The sequence below is a fragment of the Lepus europaeus genome, chromosome 5 (genome assembly GCF_033115175.1).
Source record: "Lepus europaeus isolate LE1 chromosome 5, mLepTim1.pri, whole genome shotgun sequence".
In the NCBI taxonomy this organism is placed as follows: Eukaryota; Metazoa; Chordata; class Mammalia; order Lagomorpha; family Leporidae; genus Lepus; species Lepus europaeus.
This window is the reverse complement of record NC_084831.1, coordinates 114,351,290-114,373,939: the sequence shown is the minus strand read 5'-3', so window position 1 is coordinate 114,373,939 and position 22,650 is coordinate 114,351,290. Positions and strand designations below refer to the sequence as shown.

Genomic DNA, 22,650 nt, shown 5'->3' with positions numbered 1-22,650 from the left:
CTGCCTCTCCTTCTCTGTGTAACTTTTTCAAATAAATAAAACGATATTAAAACCAGAATCCAAAACATGTACTTCTTCCCCCTTTAACTAAAAAAATTATGCATATTTCTATACATATATAAACATAACTATTTCCTTAAACATTTATCATGGTACATTCAAATCCTTCCAGTTTTTGAGAGAAACACAGTCCATTATCTACTGCTGCTCTATTGTGCAACAGAAAATCAGAACTTCTTATCCATATCTAACTTTATAATACAGCACCATCAGTCACACTCTCCCCAGCCTCTGGCAACCCCCGTTACACTGTCAACATCTACAATAAACTGTTCTAGCCACCACAGGAGTGAGACTGTGCAGTTCTCGTCTTTCTGTGCTGGCTTATGTCACTGAATGTGATGACCTCCAGGAGTTGCATCCGTGTTGCTGCAAATGACAAGATTTCATGCTCCGTTATGACTGAGTGGCACTCCATTATACAAATGTACCACATGTTCTTCACCCACACATCAGCTGACGGACAGCTGGGTTGGAGCCATCTCTTGGCTATTGTGACTAGTGCTACCATAAACACAGGAGTGCAGATGTCTCTTTGGCTGATCTCCTTTCTCTTGGATATATACCCGCGAGGAGGACTGCTGGATCATATGGTAACTCTATTTTTAATTTTCCAGGAACCTCCATAGTGAAAAACATTTACTTTGTAAATGCTCTCAAGGGTAAAGAATTCTTCAGAATCTTAGGAATTAACAGGACTTGGGAGGTTCTTGTATCCCAGCCCTCCAACTGATGCCAGAGTCAGTCTACAAGCCTAGACAAGCAGTCATTCCATTCTGTTCAAACGGTTCCCAGGAGGACAAAATGCCAACTATCTCCCTGCACTAACCTAAGTGGGACAGAGCTGAGAGTGGCAAGGGGACTTCTGGGGTAACATTGTTACAATCCCATCAGACATGGCCCTGGGCTTGCTGTAAACCATTTTCTTGAGTCACCGAATGCGAAGTTTCTCATGCACAAACTGTGACACTCCCATTGTTGAGTATTTTAGAAAGTACTGAGTGAGTAAACAAAAGGAAACATTTTGTTGTTAGCCACATAGACCACCAACCTCAAGGGAATGGTATTTCAGCAAGGTGCCTAAATCTCTTCTTTTGTAACTCAGTAAGATTTGGCTCAAAATTTGATATGGATTCAGGCCCTGGAAAAAGGTAGGCAGGAGTGTTAAAGCTCCAACTAGGTCTCCTGAATGACAGGCAAGCAGGAGACACCTGAGGTACAAATGGGGGATTGCAGTGTGAACAGCAAAGCTGGGTGGTTTCTCTCCCCGTTTGGCTGGCTCGAAGGCACCATCTTACACAGGAAATGTTCATGTAGTGATGGAACCCCCAGTTTCTAGTCCTGTTTTCTTACCCTTTCAGTGATTGCTTATTGCTCATTTCCTCTGAGCTAGTACTGTGTGGGGTACAAAGGATAAGAGTCTGATACATGGGAGGGTGTAGGCCAGAGGGTGGGACAGGACAGCTTCCAGGTCAGTGGGAACCTAAGGGAAAGGGGAAACGCAGTGGAAGCAGCGGGGCCAACCTGTTTGTGCTCCCCCAAAACTCAAATGTTAGACATTGTTAAGATAAGGCCTGCCCTTGGCCAGCGCCGCGGCTCACTTGGCTAATCCTCTGCCTGCAGCGCCGGTACCCTGGGTTCTAGTCCCGGTCAGGGTGCCAGATTCTGTCCCGGTTGCCCCTCTACCAGTCCAGCTCTCTGCTGTGGCCCGGGAAAGCAGTGGAGGATGGCCCAAGTGCTTGGGCCCTGCACCCACATGGGAGACCAGGAGGAAGCACCTGACTCCTGGCTTCGGATCAGCGCAGGGCGCCAGCCGTAGTGGCCATTTAGGGGGTGAACTAACGGAAAAAGAAGACCTTTCTATCTGTCTCTCACTGTCTAACTCTGCCTGTCAAAAAAAAAAAAAAAAAAATTAAGGCCTGCCCAATCTAGCTGTTGTCACGAAGAGAAAATCTGGACATGCAGGAAGACGCAGGGATGCACATCCAGAGGAAAGGCCACGTGAGGACACCGTGAGCAGCCAGCCATCTATCCGCAAGCCACAGAGAACAGCCTCCTAGGAATCCAACTCTGCTGACAGCCTGGTCTCAGCCTTGCAGCCTCCAGAACCGGGAGGGAAGACATGTCTCTTGTTTAAACTGTTGCGATGGCGGCCCTGGCAAACCAGTGCATGGTGGCAGAGGCCAATGGAGGCAGGAGAGATTTAGAGAAGTTGCTGTAAGCCAGATCTTAGCTCTGGTAAGAGAGGTGATAGTTCTACTTACCAAATCTTGGCCTTTGCTTCTTGACTCCTTATCATCAATAGGAAACAGAAGGACACTTCCCAAACTCAAGTCTGTAGTAACAAAGAACAGAAAGAACGTGAAGGTCACTGAAAGGGGACCAGTCTGGTTTACTCTGTACCTTGCCTTCCTTTTCCAGATCCACTTAGGTTTCAACCCCAACTCCCTTCAGAATATTTCACAGGCTTTTCTCCCTCTTTTGGCCTTGGTCAACACCTCAGCCAGGTACTCATGCACATATCTGAGTGCTAGTGATTTCCTAATTCAATGCCCTTCCAGTGTTACCAACACGGTATCCCTGTAGGCATTGGAGAGAATGCAAAACCAGAGCTCCTGGGGGCTGGGGAGGGAGCACAGTGAGCTAAAATTCCTTTGAAACTCTTGGTTTGTCTCAAATCATTCAAATATTGCATTCTATTATATCTATATAGCTACTAGTATATATTTTTCCTGTCCCATCTAAATCAAATAAAATGATGCTCTAGATTAATGTATTACTTTAATTCTATGGCTTTACATAACTCAGTTTAAGCTTTTTGTCCAAACAAAAATAGATGGAAAAAAATAGATTAGAAACTCCATCTTTTAAGCCATTCTAAAATACTGGGTCTGCTATACCATTCCAATCTCCCAAAGGACAGACCGTTACCCATCGGTACAGTAGGTGTCCTGGGGTTACGAGAGACAAGGTGAGGGAGCCTCGTGCCATTTCTACCAGTTCATATTCATCCCATATGTTCTGGCCCAAAATAATTTTCACTGTCTTCAGGAAGCCCACAGTCTCCTCTACTCTGCTGAGCCCTACTTCAGTCCTCCTTCCGAGGAACGTGCACACGCATCTCCACCTCCTCGGAGAGCACTCAGACCTCAAGTCCATGCAGTCAGGCCTCAGTCTTCACGTTCCCTTCAAAGTGCTCCAAGGTCATGTGACTGTGGAACAAATCCAGTGGCACTTCAGGGTCTGATTCTAGAGGCCACTTCTCCTCCCTTGTACCCCCAAATCCTAGATCCTCAAGGTTCTCATATTTTCCTGATAACTCCCCCTGTCTCTTCTTGCCTCAGCTCCTAAGTGTAGTGTCCTCCTTGGTGTGTCCTCTGCACTCTCACTTCTCCCTCCTGCTTTCAAACAAGGACTCCAAAGAGTGATGTCTTAGTCTGTGCCTCTGGCTCTGACCTTCCCTGAGTCCTCTGCTTTTCCAACTGCTCAATCGATGTCTGTGTCTCGGCTGACTATTTCGGCACACATTCAACTCGTCTTGGTCATTTATTTTAATAGAAAGAATATTCACTCTGTATCTTTGCATCTGTTTCCAACCCTACAGAACTGGGCAGAATTAGGGAAAAAAACAAAGAAATATGGAGAATCCTTTTCTACTGGACAACTTTATTTAACCTCTCTACTCCATCAATTTTATTTCTTTTTCCACTTTATGATTCCTGAACATAAAAGGAGATACCCCTTTTGTTTCTCTATGCCAAGGGACATTACTATTTGGCTTTCCAAGTTCTCTTGGCTCCAAATAGCTTTATTTCCATCTCCACGGTGCTGTATCCCAAGCTGCACTGACCTCCCAAGCTCTTGTTAGCATTTTAACAGTGTGTCCACTTCCTCTCCAGCAGTCTGATGCTCTCATGAGCTATTCCCTTATGAAGGAGGGGTGACTTGGCTAAGTAATGAAGCCATCGTCATGCCACTGCTCTCAGCGTGTATGCAGAGACTGACACTTTTCACAACACTTGCACAATCATCATCCTCACCAGCGTCCCAGGAGGGAGGTGCAACAAGTATTATTCACACATTACAGACGCGCTAACAGCCACAGCGAGGGAGAAGCACGGCCTCGAAGCCACATAACAAGTAGCTAACTGCTGTCAGAATGCAGTCTCCAGCCCACTCTGCTCCTCACCTGGTGCCTTGTCACCCACAGGACACGGTCTTGAGTGTCCTCCCTGTCTTGGTCCATCCCTAACCCTTCCCTCTGCCATGCTTCTTACCTCTCATTTTCCCGGCCAGCTCATACACTTTTCTTGGCTCAGCGGATCGTGTTTCCAGAGCTGTGAATAAACCACCTCTGCCCCAGCGGCCAGAGTCATCTGATAGAAGAAAAAGTAATTTTTCATCTTTGGGAAGGTGAGGGGAAGAGGCAAAGCCCGGTCCTTAATTTTGAACAACAAATGAACACAAATAGGCTAGCAGAAGACTGGTTTTTCAAAGGGGAGGAGGAGAAGAGTATCTGATCTCCAGGGAATATCATACAATACAGAAGCTTAAAAATAAACTACAGGGGCCGGCACTGTGGCCAGGCAGGTAAAGCCGCCGCCTACAGCGCCAGCATCCCCTAAGGGCGCTGGTTCAAGTCCCGACTGCTCCACTTCTGATCAAGCTCTCTGCTGTGGCCTGGGAAAGCAGTAGAAGATGGCCCAAATCCTTGGGCCCCTGCACCTACATAGGAAGACCTGAAGGAAGCTCCTGGCTCCTGGCTTTCATTGTGGCCAATTGGAGAGTGAACCAGTGGATGGAAGACCTCTCTCTCTGCCTCTCCTCCTCTCTCTAACGCTTTCAAATAAAAAAGTAAATATTTAAAACTAAACTATAAAATATGTTTTGGGGGTCGGTGCTGTGGCACAACAGGTTAAAAGCCCTGGCCTGAAGCGCCGGCATCCCATATAGGCGCCAGTTCTAGTACTGGCTGCTCCTCTTCTGAGCCAGCTCTCTGCTATTGCCTGGGATAGCAGTAGAAGATGGCCCAAGCCCTTGGGCCCCTGCACCCATGTAGGAGACCCAGAAGAAGCTCCTGGCTTCGAATTGGTGCAGCTCTGGCCGTTGTGGCCACCTGGGGAGTGAACCAGCAGATGGAAGACCTCTCTCTCTGTCTCTACCTCTCTCTGTAACTCTGACTTTCAAATAAATAAAAAACACAAATCTTTAAAATAAAGAAAAATGTTTAAAAATTTTAAAAAAAGGATAAAACTTCTGAAAGATATACCAAGCCATCAAAACAGGAAAGAATTTTTTTAAAAAAAGTAAAATCAGTGTTCTGCATAAGCAAAATCTCCATCATGCATCTGTAATTCTGAGGGGTGACTAAGGGAGACTGGAATGGAGATGTGACACGACAGGAGAGCGAGTCGAAGCACTGAAAACACAGCCACACACGACTCCCATCTCACAGGGAAGGAGCAGGGACGGTTCAGTGGCTTATCAGCACCAACACAGTCGGCTGTTACCTCGTACTTCTGTCATCCATACGACAAATATTAGTTTACGTGGACAATGCATCCGGCATTATACCAGGCACAAAGGCTATAGATGTGGACACACACCCACACCCACAATCCCCCGTTCCCACGAAGCTTAAATGAGACAGTCACATAAATGAGTACAAACACAATATCAGGTGTTGCTATGCATAAGGGCAACAGCGTAGGAGGATCCAGAGTAACAGGCATGGGCCTGGGGCCTGTTTTATGTACAAGGTGAGCAGGGAAAACCTCGGACAAGCAGATGCAAACAATGCTTGAGGTAGTTATTTGAGGAAAGAGGCTTTCAGACAGAGAAAATAAAAAGTACAAAGGTCGTGAGGGAAAACAGAGTTGTGTGTTGCCTCACTTCTCCCTCTTGAAAACCCTGGGTAAGGCTAAGGCAGATTCCTATCCCAGAGATAGGAAGTTGAGGCTCAGGGAGGTCAGGAAACTCCCACGTGAATGACAGCCCTACAGTCAATCTACACATGCTATTAGAATCCACAGTTTTCTGACCACACAACACTGCACTTGGTCACCCCAAGGTCAGGGCGCTGCCTCTTCTTCCCCAGTTCCTGGCACCACAAAGACTGAGATCCCTGCTACTTACCTACACAGTGCACAATGAGCGCATCCTCTGCCCCAGCCTGAGGGTGGGTGACATCACCACTGACGTACTTGATGGAGGTTCCGTCTGGGTCTTGGTAATCCAGCTCAGCAGAACTCGTGTCCTCCCCAGCCTCAGCATCTTCCCCAGCCTCGGTATCCTCCGGCTCGCTCTCCTCGGAAGGCAGGCAGAAGGACTGGTAGTCGTTGGACTCCCACCAGGCCATCCTTAGCAGGCCAGAGAAGAGAAATTAACCTTCCTTAGAGCACATTTTGCACTGCTACTCACAAACGGTAACAGCCCAGCGCAATCAGAAACTCGCCCTGCATCACGTTGGCTGCTTATCTGTAAATAAGTAAGTCTTCCTGAGGACCTGCCTGCCTCCGACCACACCTCAGTGATGATCACCCACCGATGTCCCTGTTTTCAGGACAGGACTAAATGGGATAAACTACTCCATGTCAGATCACCATAATGTCCTAAATTTTTTTTTGTCCCAATGGAACTCATCTTCTTTGCCCGTGGTCCTCTAGACTTTTAAGTAGGGTAAATGTTGTAGTTTAGTGTTTTAACAGTATTCTTTTACTAACAGGAACTACTAACTTTACAGAAGATTCCTGCACTTAAAGTGATGTTCAACTACAGACGCACTACACGAGAGCGACTCCCTTCCCAAGTGCGGCCCTTGGTTAACAACACAAACACACTTCTTCTGGTGTTCAGCTTCTTCCTTTTTCCTTTTCTTCTCCTCCATCGCCCTCTTTCTCTTGGCTGCTGCTTCCCGTCTTTTCTTCTGTCTCTCTTCCAGCTCCTCCGGGCTCAAAACCCGCTTCCTCTTGGCAGACCCCTCCACAAGGCCTGGGATGAGAACCTGCAGGGAGGACAAGATTCATAGCCAGGACGGAGGGAGCTGCTTGCTCCTCTGGGGGTCTTAGCCATCTGTCCTATACAAAATATGTTTCTGTACATCCGTGTAATATTTCACAAAGCACTGCATCTCTGTGCACTGGCAGCAAGAGAAAAATCTGCACAGCTCGAGGCATGGATACCACGATTCTGTGCTCTACAATTAATCAACATTCATTCTTTAGGATGAAGGTACTTCAGAAAAGTAATCTTTTTTCCTTGATTCAAGATATAGCCTGCAGGTTGCCATTTTAAGATTGACCATTTTTAATGGAAACCTTTCTACAAATTATTATATAATTATTTTCAATTGTTTTATTCTGAGGGGGAGAGGAGAAAGGGAGGAGAGGGAGAAGCCTGAGCCAGAAACTCAATCCAGGTCGCCTCATGAGTGGCAGGGACCCACACACTTAAGCCATCACTGCTACCTCTCTGCACCTGCAATAGCAGGAAGCCAGAGCTGGGCATCAAACCCAGGTACTCCAGGTGTTGAAAACAACATCTTAACTGCTGGATGGAACAGCACCCCTATAATACTTTAATTCACTCCATCTATCTATCTTAAAGGCAGAGAGACATACAGGGATATCCCATCCACTGATTCTCTCCCCAAAGGCCAGGCTGAAGCCAGTCACCAGGAACTAGTCTACGTCTCCACAATGGTGGCAGAGACCCAGGTACCTGCGCCAATACCAGGAAGCTGGGAGTTGGGAGCAGTGAGGACTGGAACCCACTGATGACTTAACAACTCTGCCAAAGGCTCACTCCTATAATAATTTTTTCCAGAGTATTTCAACATCACAATTATTGTAATGATAACTAGCACCCAATAAGCACATACTAGTGACCCTTACATACACCATTTATGGTTTGCCATCCTCTTTCAGTGACACAAGATCACAGCTATCAACAGCAGAATATGGTCTCTTGGTATGATATAACATCCCTCAGGGGTGGTTAAAATGGATGGGCTGCTTATCTCTACATTAAACAGTACAATCTACTCTCTTTGCTGAAATTTTTATAAGGTTCTTATTATGTATATAATTTATTTGAAAGGCTGAGAGACAGACAAACAGCAAGCTCTCGTCTCCTAGTTCACTCTCCAAAAGCCCACAACAGCCAGGGCAGGGCCAGGACGAGACCAGACGCCAGGAACTCCATCTGGGTCTGCAGAGACCCATGTACGCTCTTGAGCCTTCACTTGCTGCCTCCTGGGGTGTGCATTTAGGAGCACAGCCAAGGCTCGAACCTTGGCACTCTAATACAGGAAAAGAGCCTGTTTACTGCAACACCAAAACTCACACCTCTCCTTATCAATGCTTCTGAAGCCAACTCTTTGCATCAATTATACTAGGGTACAGTTAATTATGCTTACAATTCAACACATACTTATTTCGTAACAAGTCATCCTAAGAGAAAACAATGGTTTCAGCAGTTTTTCCTCTTCTTTGGGCAACAGTTTAGAATAACTTATTCTTTCACATAAGTTAATGGTTCTTACGGTGCCTTTGTTTCGCAGGGACCGGCCCTCTTGAGTAGTCTTCTCCAAAAGGGTTTTCTGAAGATTCACCAGTTGTTCGAATGATTTTCTGTCTTCCTTACTAGGCTCTTTGGAATAATCTTTACCTTCAAATAAGTACATGTGGTTTTCTAAGAACACAAAGATACAAAGAGAAACATTAGATACCAAAGAATGGATTAATGGTATTCCAAGCAAAAATGAAGATGAACTCTACATGGACTGAGACCAGCTTGCGAGGAAGGTATTCCACCTCCCACTGTGCTGACACTGATGTCTTTAGGTTCTATGTGGGATTCCATGAGTCCACTTTTCAAGGAGAGAGCACAGCTCAAAGCCCTTTTGCTTCATCCCTCAATGGTCTGTGATTCCCTGCTGGGTCCCTCCATACTGCTGAGTCTTGGATCACGTATCACTCATTCCATAACTACAACTCTTCTAACAAAGTCTATACTGTTTTATTCCAAAAACACTTTTTAAAAAGAGATTTATTTATTTACTTGAAAGTCAGAGTTACAGAGAGACAAGGAGAGAGAGATCTTCCATCCACCATTGCACTACCCAGATGACTGCAAAGGCCAGGGTTGGGCCAGGCGGAAGCCAGGAGCCAGGAATTTCATCCAAGTCTCCCATGTAGGCAGCAGGAGCGCAAGTACTTGGGCCATCCTCCACTGCTTTTCCCAGGCCATGAACAGGGAGCTGGACAGGAAGTGGAGCAGCCAGGACTCAAACCAGTGCCCATATGGGATGCCAGCTTCACAGGCAGTGGCTTTACCTGCTATGCCATGACGCCAACCCACAAACACACTTTTATTACTCAACTTTTTCCCCCTTCTTGTATAATATTAAAAGGAGTAAGTGACCAATCTTTGAGAAAATGAAGAATTACAAAAACTATCCCTTGGATTTATAATGCTCTTATGGATCTCATGAACCAGCTTCATGATCCTCACGACAATCCCCATATAACCAATCCTATCTGTGAAAAGGGAAACTGAGGCTCAGACAGGAACTGAGGGGCTGCCCCATTCTCACCGCCAACAAACACAGAAGGCAGGATTTCCTGACTGTCTAAGGCCAGGGTGCTCTTTTCAGTATATCACCTTAGACAACAGTGGAGAGGGAGCAGGCTGGCAAATAGTAACTATCATAACAACAAAAAGGACACTAGTGTAACCTTCAACAGCACTTTATACTATCAGAACACTTTCAACAGCTGTTACCACACTTTGTTGTTGCAGCTGTGTGGAAGAGGAAATATCAATGGCACCATTTCACTGATGAGGACACAAAGGCCCAACGAGGCGGAGTGGTCTGTACAGATGATGAATCAAGTCATGACCGCCAAGACCAACCACAGACAGGTAACGTGATATTCAAAGTGAGGCACATTTGACAGCACATGTCACCAAATAACGGTACTTTCTCAGCATTATGAAATCAGTTATAAGTGTGTTTTCCCTGGAGAGTATGAAAGCAAAACATTTTCATTCTCAAGAGATCAATTGCTTCACACTTGTACCCAAATCTAACCAGCTGTAATTCTAATTGGCATTTGCTAATTAAATCAGCAGGGGGCTTTCAACGAGGCGCTCTATCAACAAGTGGAAGAAAAAAGAGCTGCGAAGTGTCAAATGTGATCAACATATGTAGCTTCATACTGCATGCACTTCTCAACTTATAAACGTGTTTCAAAAACCCTGGCATTCCAGATAAAGCAACTTCGCTCTTTATTTTTCATTTGATTGCAGCTGCTTTACCTCCTAATCTTTCATATTTATTAACATCATTTTTAATCATGCTCCCTGTCTTCACTCTGCAGCCAAGAGGAGGCTGGAGCTCATTAGGCCCAGACCCTCATCTATGTCCTTTCAGTGGGACCATTACCATAGAGTAAGCCTAGACCAGGTATCAGAGACAAAATTCCCAATGTAAATGCAACTGGGGAATTCCACTGGCTGTTCAACTGAAAAAAATGTAATTTTTTAGGCAGCTGGATTGACTAAGAAATATAACTATCTTTCTGAAAATTGCATTTCTATCATTTTCCAGTAAACATTAGGAAAATAAGCTGAAATTAGGTGAATGTGGAAATAGGTGTAGGCTCTGGCATTTAATATAATCAACATGTAACTGAAAAATATGACCACGTGCATGTTTCTTTTCTCACCTGAAACCACTAAATGACAGGCAAGGGATTAAAAAAAAAAAATCATGATGCAACAGTTGATGAGAAAGTTCAATAGCTGGAAAATGCAGAGTGCCTGGAAGGATAAGAACAAATTAACAAGAGCCGTGGAAGCAAAACACAAGTGCCTAGCCAAGGGAGGAGTATGAGAACAGAGAGCACCTCAATCATTCAGGGTAGGGAGCCTTGTATTCTGCACAGGGCCATTTGTAACATCATTTATAACATCATTTGCAAGCCATACTACATGATCAACTTAAAAATTAGTCTGCTACAGACTTAGTTGTGAGTCCCGCCTGTGGCTGCCTTAGCAGGGCCAGACCACAGGCCTTATCCGGCCTCCAGGCCAGACATTCCCCACCACTGGGTCTAAAAGCCTAGAACTTACAATTACGGGGCTCCATTCCATGTGAGGCCTGATGGGAGAAGATCTACACACTAAATAATGGGGACAGCATGAACCTCTGACTCACCCTGTGTTTTCAATGTAAGCAACCAGGCCTACTCCAACCCCTGCCTCTTCCAAGGAAGACAGGAGGATTTGCCTCTGGAGAAACAAGCTGCCCAGTGGAAAGACTTGAAGAAGGACATCTGGGAAAGCTCACTCAAGGTGGAAGCTGGTTCACCAACAATAATGCTGGACTAAGGCCCAAGGGCCATATCCCTGCTTGTGCCAGAGCTGCCCGTCACTGTGTGGCACTTTACCGCCCAGGTGACCAGGCCACCGGAGGACACCAGACGTTTCCAAAAAACTATCAACAGAACAAGGGAGTCCAAAAAAATTTAACAAATAGTAAGAGAAGGAAGGACAAGCAGCTGGAGGAAAGATGCAATGCAGTGGGCAGAGGAACTTTTTTTTTTTTTTTTTTTTTTAGTTTATTTATTTGAAAGGCAGAGATAGAGAGAGAGAGGTAGCGAAAGAGATCTTCCATCCACTCATTCACTCCCCATTTCCCCAAATAACCATAACAGCCAGGGCTAGGTCAGGCTGACGCCAGGAGCTCCTCCTGGGTCTCCCATATAGGGGTAGGGGCCTAAGCACTTGGGCCATCCTCCACTGCTTTCCCAGGCACGTTAGCAGGGAGCTGGATCAGAAGTGGAGCAGCCAGGTCTTGAACTGGCACCCATATGGGATGCTGGCACAGGAGGCACAGGCTTAGCCTACTACGCCACAACACCTGCCCTGAGGAACACTTTTTGAGAAGATGTAATAAATATTGTCTCTGGAACACATTTTGAAAAGCTATAAAAAATGTCCTCAGAGAGGACGTTATGTCCTTGAAATGAGGACAGGAAACACTTAAACAAGCACAGAACAAGAAAGAATTCTTAAAGAACACAAAAAGGAGTGTAAATATTAAAGGATTGTAAAGATAAAATATAAGAAAAATCAAAGAGCAGTTTTTGTCAAATAATGCCTAAATTTCAGTTTCTATGTATATTCTACCAAAAACATACAGATTAACAAGGATTCGTAAAACCTACCCCTAAGCCATGCCCACTGCAAAATCTGGAATCAGAAAATTACTGGGAACTTCAGTTTGCAGGGAAGTAGAGAAATGAACATCCAAAACCAGCCCGACAAGCCCCAAAGCCCACACCAGAGCAGACAGACGGTCAGGCAGAGACTGCACAGAGGGGCAGGCACTGGGGCTCGGGAGTGTCAGACTAAATGTAGCCCTCAAAGGAGGGCCACACCCCCAACTGGGGACAAAATGAGGACAGTCTGAGACCTGGGAGATGAGAGAGTAGCTGCCAAGGAACTGAAAGGAAGGGGCTAAAACACATGGATGCAGAAACTGGAGAAGGTACTGCTTCTGGGGGCCAAAGAGAGCAAATTCAGAGATGAGAGACATCCCTTGACAATGTTGTGGCAAAGGCAAGGAAAGAAGCAAGTGATGGAAATTCAGGATCAACAGAAATAAAAGAGGATTATAAAGTCCAAAGTCACACCAACCCTACCACCACCAAAAACACCATCTAATAAAGAAACTCCAATTCCCTCGAGCAGTACAAGACAGTTCTCTTGTATTTTTTTTTTTTTTTTTTTTGACAGGCAGAGTAGACAGTGAGAGAGACAGAGAGAAAGGTCTTCCTTCCGTTGGTTCACCCCCTAAATGGCCGCTACAACCAGCGCACTGCACCGATCCAAAGCCAGGAGCCAGGCGCTTCCTCCTGGTCTCCCATGGGGTACAGGGCCCAATCACTTGGGCCATCCTCCACTGTACTCCCGGGCCACAGCAGAGAGCTGGCCTGGAAGAGGAGCAACCGGGACAGAATCTGGCTCCCCGACCGGGACTAGAACCCGGGGTGCCGGCGCCACAGGCGGAGGATTAGCCTAGTGAGCCGCGGCGCCGGCCAGTTCTCTTGTATTAAGGAGTCCACACTGAATCCCTGCTGCCACCATACAGGAAAACAGTCACTGCAAAATAACTATGACACGTTAGGGAACATCTGTATAAAGCTATTATGTGGGAAGCAGTCAGAATCCGAAATTCAAAAATGTAGAACAGAAAAGAACACAAATATTGAGCAAATTTAGGGGAGGGGGTACAAAATCCTCTCCTATACCTCATAGGGTATTGTGAAAGTTAAATGGAAAAAGGCACAAAGCACACCACACAGTGCACACCACTGGTGAGCACACAGTAAATGCCCCAGCAAGGCTCGCTGTGATACAACAGAAGGGGAACCACTGTGTGCAGATCAGATTCTTGCAACCAAGGGAGGAATGGTACAGATGCAAATCCTTGAGATGGATACTACCATAAGCAGCAGTATCATGACTCTTGTTTAAAGTTCAGCTCCAAGGGAGCAGCCAGACAAATTTCCAGTCAGTCTGGGAGGAGTTCTTGGACCAAGCAGTGTCCTCTAGATAGTATCAGGGCCCAAGAGCGGTAGCCAGCACTTTCCATGGGTGCTCATCTTGCTCATGCTCTAGCAGGGCGTGGCTGTGCCATCTGCTGTGCTCCAGCCCCAACTTACTTCCTTCCTCTTGCTCTCTGTCCCCTGCTTCTGCTGCAGGCAAGGCATCAGAGACCCACTGTCCATCTTTCGTTTCTCCTAGGATGGCCTCCAGATCGACTTCATCAATGGTGCTCCCCTCAGAGGACAGCAGTTTATCCAAACCGAATTTGAGTATCTCGCTCAGCTTGAATAGAGAGAGAAAAAACAACCATCAGGGCATGTGTCATTTGCAGAGTGGCTGAAGGACACCAGGCACATTTCTTCCCTGATGGACAGTCTTGCTTCTCTCCCCATCAGAGACGACAACAGCCAGGGCTGTTTAACAGATGGCTAAGCAGAGGGCTGATGAGGATGATCAGAGCTGTTGGCCTTGACAATTCTCCAACACAAAACCTTCTGATGAGCCTCCATGTTTCTTGAAGGATAATAGTAATTTCATGCATTTTCTGTAACACCAGTCACTGAATTTCCTCTTTGCAGGCATTCCCAGCAGCCCCCAGAGAAGTCAGATAACCTGCTAACTACCTCCCACTGCCAAACTTAAGAAAAAGAGGTGATTGTATGGGGCATTTCACCTCCACCATAAATGGACCTATACAGGCCACGGGCTGGACGTGGCCCAGCCCTGCTACAGAAACACCTTCACAAAGGACAGTTACAACTCCTGACACCAAGCCAAAAGGCCACTTCTCAGTCTGCATCCCTCGGGATATTCCTCTGGCACTGCACTACTGTCCCTCATTCCTCATCCCTTTCTAGGTACACGCGGCCAACTGCCTATGGCTGTAGGAACCACCCAGGAAACTTAGATAACTTTTCCTGGATTTCTCTCACTGCCTCCAACTTTGTGCCTCCCTAGGTACTAACTCTGAGATTCTGAACCAAATGAGGTTCTCAGATTGGGCTTTTGTTCACATCTTGGTCTTTTAGATAGGGCCAATTCCTTTTAGATCATCTCTCTTAATGAGTGACTTGGAAATCTTCAGGTCTTCTGTAATCGCTTAGAAAAAAACTGGATAATTCACATGGGCATGAACATAGCTGGGATGGATATATTTACTCTTAGTATACATAACTAAGGCAACTGATTTTGGCATCTGGTACCAAAAATAGAAGAACTGCTGTGTGTGTGTTAAGGATTATTCCACAGAGGGATCCCTCTTTCACCCACCACAGATCTACGCTTGCCTCCTGACTTCCCTTATTACTTGTGATGTGTCTTAAAGAATGACGCGTGTTTATGAGCAGCAGTGTATTGTAGTCAAATATATTGGAGGATGGAGGTTAGAGAATGCTTGGATCCCAGTCCTTAATCTGAGCGAACTGGGGCAAATTAGTCAGACCCTATCACAGTGTCTGATCAATAATGACCTGCATATAAGACTAGAACAGAGCTAAGAAATTCCTATCACCTAGTCAATGCAGAGCTGAAGAAGCAGCAAGAGCAAAGGAAACTGCGGAAGAAAAATAAGGAACCCCCCCCCCCCAAGAAAATTCACTGTGAAGAATTCAGTAGATGCTTTTGCAGACTTCAGCAAACTCCATAAAAAGTATGAACGCATGGACTCCCCACCCCAGAGAAAGGTTTTCATTAGCAGAGCAATGGTCATAGTGCCTTCCCTACTTACTAGCAAATCTATCATGGGAGGGGTAAAACAAGCAAACCAACCACGGACGTACATCTGGAAAGAGTGACACCTCTTCAAGAAGAGCCTCGCTCAGGTGGGTCCCTCAGGAGGTGCCCAGAAGGCAGCACTGTTAGATGACAGCTCCATGTGTGTTACAGCCCCTGAGGACCTTCCAGTGATACAGAGGTGGAAGACCAGGATATTGCTGGTTCTGACCCTGTATAGGCCTGGGCTAATGTGTGTGTGTGTTTGTCTTGCGTTTGGTTTGGATGATTTATTTTATTGATTTGAAAGGCAGAGATATATATATAGAAAGAACTTCCATCCACTGATTCACTCCCCAAATGGCTGTAAAAGCCAGAGCTGGGACCGGGTACCAGGAGCTTCATCCATGGGTAGCAGGGGCCCAAGTATTTCGGCCAACTTCCACTGCCTTCCCAGATGCATTAGCAGGGAGCTGGACCAGAAGTGGAATAGCTGAGACTTGAACCAGCATCCACATGGGATGCTAGTATTGCAGGAGGCAGCTTAACCTGTTATACCATAATGCTGGTCTGTGTCTTGGTTTTTAACACTTAAACAAACAAACAAACAAAAAGAAAGAAATTTAAAAAAATTTTACATAGAGAAAGTTTTTAGAGTAAAGACATGAAGAAAGAAAATGTCTTGTATAGCTGTTCAATTTTTTTTGAAGTTATTATTTATTTATTTGAAGACAAAGTAAAAGAGAGGGACACACACACACACACAGATCTCCCATTTGCTGGTTTACTTCCCAAATGTGTCCAACAGCCAAGGTTAAGCTGGGCTGACACCAAGAGCCAGGAACTCCATCAGGATCACCCCTGTACTTGGCCATCCTCTGCTGCCTCCCAGGTGCATTAGCAGGGAGCTGGATTAGAAAGCAGAGGCAGGACTTAATCCCAGGCACTCTGATATGGAATAAAGGTGTCCCAAGTGGCAGCTTCACCTCCTGCACTACAACATTCATTCCTCAATGTTCTTGTTTTGGCAAGAGTCAAAAAGTTGAGAACTTTATAAAGAGAAAAGTTAGGGGCCAGTGCTGTGGTGTATCAGGTAAAGCCTGCAGTGCCAGCATCCCAAATGGGCACTGCTGCTTCACTTCTGATCCAGCTCTCCACTATGGCCTGGGAAAGTAGTAGAAAATGGCCTAAGTCCGTGGGCCCTTGCAACCACATGGGAGACCTGGAAGAACCTCCTGGATCCTGGCTTTGGATCAGCCCAGCTCTGGCCATTGTAGCCATTTGGGGAATGAACCAGCGGATGGAAGACCTCTCTCTCTCTCTCTCTCTCTCTGCTTCTCCTAATAAATAAATCTTTAAATAAAAAAAAGTTATACTAAGTTGAAGTCAATTTATTATTGAAAATGTTTAACAAAATTCAGTGTAGCCTAAATGTACAGTGACTAAGAAGTTCGAAGTGTTCGAAGTTCTAGGGCCTAGAACCTTTATTTCTGCCAAGGGCCATTTGGCTATTAATAACATCATTTGTGGGCCATACAAAATTATCAACTTAAAAATTAGCCTGCTCTTGACTCACTGAATTCTGAGTCCCACCTGCAGCTGACTTGGCAGGGCCAGATCACCTCCAGGCCTTCACATTCCCTCACCAGTCAGCCACTGACTCGCCCACAGCAACTTCCTGTCCTGCTTGCTTCCATTCATGCCAGGTGTCCTATGCAGGTCACTATTGTTTTTTAAACCTTTTTATGGTATTTTTCTGTACCTTTCCATGTTTGGATACTCGAATACCATTGCATTATAACTGCCTACAGTATTCAGTACAGTAACATGTTGAATAGGGGTGCAGCCTACGAGCTATACTACACCATCTAGGTTTGTGAAACCATACTCCATGATGTTTGCTCAACAATGACACTGCCTAACAATGCATTTCTCAGATTGCATCCCTATGGTTAAGTGACACAATGAGCATATGACTGTACTTAGGATGGAGATAAAGAGTGTTGCTATTCACTGAAGCAATAGGAAAAGAGCACCTCAGACAGCATTTAGCAAATAACAGGCATTCAACAAGCATTCACTCCACCTACATCTGCCTTTCTCTGTGTCAACTGTGTTCTCCCTGCAGGGTAACAATCTTGCTTCCCACATTCAGGGCGTCAGAACTCCAAAATGCTTAGATGTACCAAGCCAGACCACAGCTTTTACTATTGGATTCCTTTGACAAAGGAAAAAAAAAATTAAAAAACAAAAAACCCTTATTTCTTTTGAGAGAAGGACATTGAGTTATTACCATCATGTTTGGAAATGGCCAAAAACTCCATATATAGAGTCTGGACAGGGAGAATGGGAGGAGAAAAATCAGACATTGGAGCCTGAATATAATTTTCCAATAACCATGAGCCGGGTTAAAGTTCAGCTGAACCCCTCTCAAAAAGGCAATACTCTGTGTTCCCACCTGTTCCAGTCTTTGGCTCCGTGGCACAGGGTATGTCCACATGTTTCACAAGGATGTCCCCAAGCAGCTATATCACAGGGGTTGCCCCGACTGGGCTCCCTCCACCAGGAGAGTTCACACATCCCACTGATGGCATTTTCTTCACTAACAGCCAGAATGTGGGCCTTCCAGAGCCCCTTTACCATGCTGAATGGCGAACTCATCTCTCTCAAGGGTACACAGAAAACTGTATTTAAAAGTCTGTACAGCGTGGTCTCTCTCTCATGGTTTCCACTACCATCTATAATTACCTCTTAGGTAGTATGAAAACAAAATGTGCAGCCTGTCCTGCTCCAATTGTAGGTAATTGTGCGCATGACATCACGGTCAGCAACGAAAGAAAACACATTACTCCCTGAGACCAAAAAAAAAAAAAAAACCCAAGGTTACTCTTTCTAGCTGTAGTCTCCAAATAAATGAAACTTTTTTTTTTTTTGACAGACAGAGTGGATAGTGAGAGAGAGAGACAGAGAGAAAGGTCTTCCTTTTTGCCATTGGTTCACCCTCCAATGGCCGCTGCGGCTGGCGCATCTCGCTGATCCGAAGCCAGGAGCCAGGTGCTTCTCCTGGTCTCCCATGGGGTGCAGGGCCCAAGCACTTGGGCCATCCTCCACTGCACTCCCGGGCCACAGCAGAGAGCTGGACTGGAAGAGGGGCAACCGGGACAGAATCCGGCGCCCCGACCGGGACTAGAACCCGGTGTGCTGGCGCCGCAAGGCGGAGGATTAGCCTACTGAGCCGTGGCACCGGCCTTTTTTTTTTTTTTTTTTTTTTTTTCAAATAAATGAAACTTTGAACCTTTCCTGTAAGTTAGAGTCCCTAACAAAAACGACATGGTTCAAACATGATCGGTTTTTGCGCATGTAACCATGTGATTTAAAAACTGCTCAGGTTGGCCGGCGCCGTGGCTCAACAGGCTAATCCTCCGCCTTGCGGCGCCGGCACACCGGGTTCTAGTCCCGGTCGGGGCACCGATCCTTTCCCGGTTGCCCCTCTTCCAGGCCAGCTCTCTGCTGTGGCCAGGGAGTGCAATGGAGGATGGCCCAAGTGCTTGGGCCCTGCACCCGCATGGGAGACCAGGAGAAGCACCTGGCTCCTGCCATCGGAACAGCGCGGTGCGCCGGCCGCAGCGCGCTACCGCGGCGGCCATTGGAGAGTGAACCAACGGCAAAAGGAAGACCTTTCTCTCTGTCTCTCTCTCTCACTGTCCACTCTGCCTGTCAAAAATTAAAAAAAAAAAAAAAAAACTGCTCAGGCTAACTGTAAACTTGGTAACTCTGCTTGTACTACTGTGTAACTTGTTTCCCTTGTGTGTTGTGCACCTGCTGTATTTCTATCTGATAAGTCCTTTTAAGGTTTGATTTCCCTTGCAAACTTTCACAAATGAAATTCTTTCCTTTTATCCTGGAGTCTTCAAAGCTCTAACAATAGTGTATGTTTAAGGTTGGTGCTGGGGCGTAGCGGGAAAACTGCCACCTGAAGAGTCAGTATCCCATATGGGTGCCGGTTCAAGACCCAGTTGCCCCTCTTCCAGGCCAGCTCTCTGCTATGGCCTGCGAAAGCAGTGGAGGATGGTCCAAGTCCTTGGGACCCTGCACCCACGTGGGAGACCTGGAGGAAGCACCTGGCTTCTGATCAGTGCAACTCCAGCCATTGCAGCCAACTGGGGAGTGAACCAGCAGAAGGAAGACCTCTCTCTCTCTCCCCCCCCTCTCTCTCTGCCTCTCCTTCTCCCTCTGCAACCTTTCAAATAAATAAATCTTTAAAAAAAAGTTATGTTTATATTCCATTTTTACTTCAAACTCAAAGCCTACATCATGTCCATCTTCCTAATACTCTGCTCTCCTTTCTATGTTAATTTTTATTTGCATCATAATCCAGGCCTAAGACCTTACTAGCCATTTTTCAATTTTGCATCTCCCTAGCTGCCCACCACCAAAGCAGCTGCCAACTCCTATCACTTCTTCTGCAGTGTTTCTTACACCACACCTGCCCACTGCTGCTGCCACCTCGGACATATATAACTCACTTCATGCCTGGATCTCTCTAGCATCCTGGATGCTGTTCTGCACCCAGCCCCCAGGGCAAAAGGCAAGGACTTAGGATACACTATAGCAGGGGTTCTAATTTTAACTCAAGGGCTGCTGGGGAAGAACTCGAAATCTTCCTGCAAAAGGCAGCTCTAAGAGCCTCCAAGTCAACATCTGGTACCCATCCACAATCCTCTTCCTCAAGCCAGTGAACTCCGGCTCTTCCATCCATTTTTCCTATGGCATAATTTTGAATTCCTGATCTTGTTCGCCCTCCTCTGGGTTTGAAGGAAGTAGTTTGAGTCATCAATCAAAGGGGGTGGGATCAAGGAGGAAATAGAGAATTAGTCATTATTTCTTATGCCAAGTTTTTTTTTTTTTTCTTTTTTTAAAAAAATCTAATTCTTCTAACAGCTCACTGGGATAACTAGAGATACCCTCATATTTTGAAAACTAAATAGAGAGTAGAGCCAAGAGGTTAAGCCATTTGCTTAAACCACACAGCCAACAGAAAAGCCCATTTTATTTTATAGTCTACTGCTTTTGTGCATCCGATGCATCCCTAGCTCCTACAGCACCCTGCAAGCAGTGGGTACAGGAAAGGTCTGAGTTCAGCCAGGGAAGAGCGGGCGGTTAACCCTGGTTCTTTTCCTTTGCATTCCCATCCACGGAGAGCAATGCCCACAGTCTGTGACAGAGCCTAGGGTGAAGCATGCTACACTCTACCTGGAGGTCGGCCTCTGCCGAGGGTCTCTGGGCTCCCAGCGTGAAATGGCCTCCTTCTATGATCATGTTGGTGAGCTGCAGCTTGGAGACTGCTTTCCTATAGACGATTTCTTCCACGGTGTCTCGGCCAATCAGCCGAATAACTTTGACAGACCTGTGAAATGACAGTAGTGTGCTGAGTTATAAGCTGGGCAAAAGCATGTAGCTACACCTAAAAGAAAACATAGCCAAATACCATATATACTGCACAACTAAAGGAGACCATTTCATCTGGACCCAAGCATTTCTTGGAGATCTGGCCTCAAATTCCTCTGAATGTTTTCCGAAGAGTCAAGAAAAGAATGATGAAGTGACCACACTGAGATTCTTAATCTCGGGCCAAGGAAAACTTCTGATATGCACTACCCTTAGGTCAAAGGGTAACATCTTTTTTCCTTGGTTCCATAACCCCACAACCCCATTTTTCTGAGTTAGACCCTAAAACAAGAAGGATAACTTAAATAAATATATTCTAAAGATTCCTTCCAATCCTTTCAAAATTTACTTTTCTGAGGTTTCTAAATATTTATTTATTTATTTATGTGAGAGACAAGATTGAGAGTGAGTGTGCATGCTCCCATACACTGGTTCACTCCCCAAAATGCCTGCGATGGCTGGGGCTGGACCAGGCTGAAGCTGGAGCTGGAAACAATCCAGGTCTTCCTGATCTAGACCCAATCATTAAGCCATCACCGACGGCCCGCAGGTGCGCATTAACAGGAAGCTGGAATTGGGGCACAGCCAGGCCTCAAACCGAAGAACTCCAATGTGGATTGCAGGCATCCCAATCATTACCACTAGGCTAAAATACCAGCCTCTGGTTTTCCATTTTTAAAGTAAACTTGGACTGATCATGTGATCCACCCAACACTACTCAGGAGTTAAAAACAGGGCTGGGCTAATGCCCGGTGGTCTCCAATTTGCAGTTTGGGACTGTCATCAGGACTGTCTCCAACCCCGAACCACTGCCAGGCAAGCCAAGGAGGTGCAGACATGCTGAGCTGCTTCAAGCACGTACTTGTTCTGGCCGATTCGGTGAGCTCTGGCAGCTGCCTGCAGGTCATTCTGGGGATTAAAATCGCTGTCCACAAAAATAACAGTATCTGCTGCTGTTAAGTTCATGCCAACTCCACCTGAAAGTGAGGCAAAAAGAAATACGATGAGCGGCACAGAGACAAGGAACTGGGAGACAAAGACACAGACGAGCGTGGCTCAGGCCGACGGATTGAGATCAGTCACAACAGCCTGCTTCTCTTTCAGAGACACCCTTCCCCGTCTCCAACCGCAGAGCCATCGAACTCCCACTGACTGCTTCAGAGAATTTAATTCCTGGTATAACAGAATGAGGGATGCCGGGGTGGGCAGTGAGAGAGGACATTTCAGTTGGGGTAGTAAAACCATTTTAAGACTCCTGGGTTTAAATGCCTGGACAGAAGCCGGCTTAGCGCAGTCTGTGCTAGAAGACACAGGGGGAGACAACTATGGTGACGAGAGGTCTGCAGTGGGAACTGACCCGCCAGGGTCACGAGAGGCTGGGATGATGCTCCTCGGGAGTGTGAGGCCACCCCTCTCTGACAGGAGAAAGCTGCAGTGTTCTCTGTACAGTGTCCACACTCGTCAGACACAACGTACCACAGCCAACGGGGAGACGAGAACACTCCCAGGAACAACTTGCTGGTCTGTCTCAGCCCCAGGAAAAGGGCTGAGGAGGTACCTCGGCTCACAGGACTTAATTAAGAGAGCCAGGAAGGCAAATTACAGCCTTCGATTTGATGAATGTGGAAACAAATGCAAAGCGGACGCCATCTCACCAAGGTCGTCAGAGCTCGCTGCTGGAACAAGCCGGCCTGAAAGGGCCTGCTCCAGGGGCCTGGTGGGGCACCGCCTGGGGAAGGACTAGGACTCCAGGCGGGGTCTGGACAAGAGAAGCAGGAACGCTCTCACCAAAGCCTTCACAGGACAGAGATAATG

The 22,650-nt window shown here is 46.3% G+C and overlaps 1 protein-coding gene across 1 annotated transcript in view; it reads right to left on the bottom strand.

Annotated features, from left to right (window-relative positions):
* Positions 1-22,650, bottom strand: part of CHD1L (chromodomain helicase DNA binding protein 1 like) — a 68,059-nt gene that overhangs the window by 3,474 nt on the left and 41,935 nt on the right. The window contains 8 exon segments of the mRNA XM_062192098.1: positions 2,325-2,395; positions 4,338-4,436; positions 6,196-6,419; positions 6,900-7,063; positions 8,603-8,751; positions 13,794-13,959; positions 20,641-20,794; positions 21,698-21,812. Of these exon segments, the coding sequence (XP_062048082.1) occupies positions 2,325-2,395; positions 4,338-4,436; positions 6,196-6,419; positions 6,900-7,063; positions 8,603-8,751; positions 13,794-13,959; positions 20,641-20,794; positions 21,698-21,812 (1,142 nt within the window).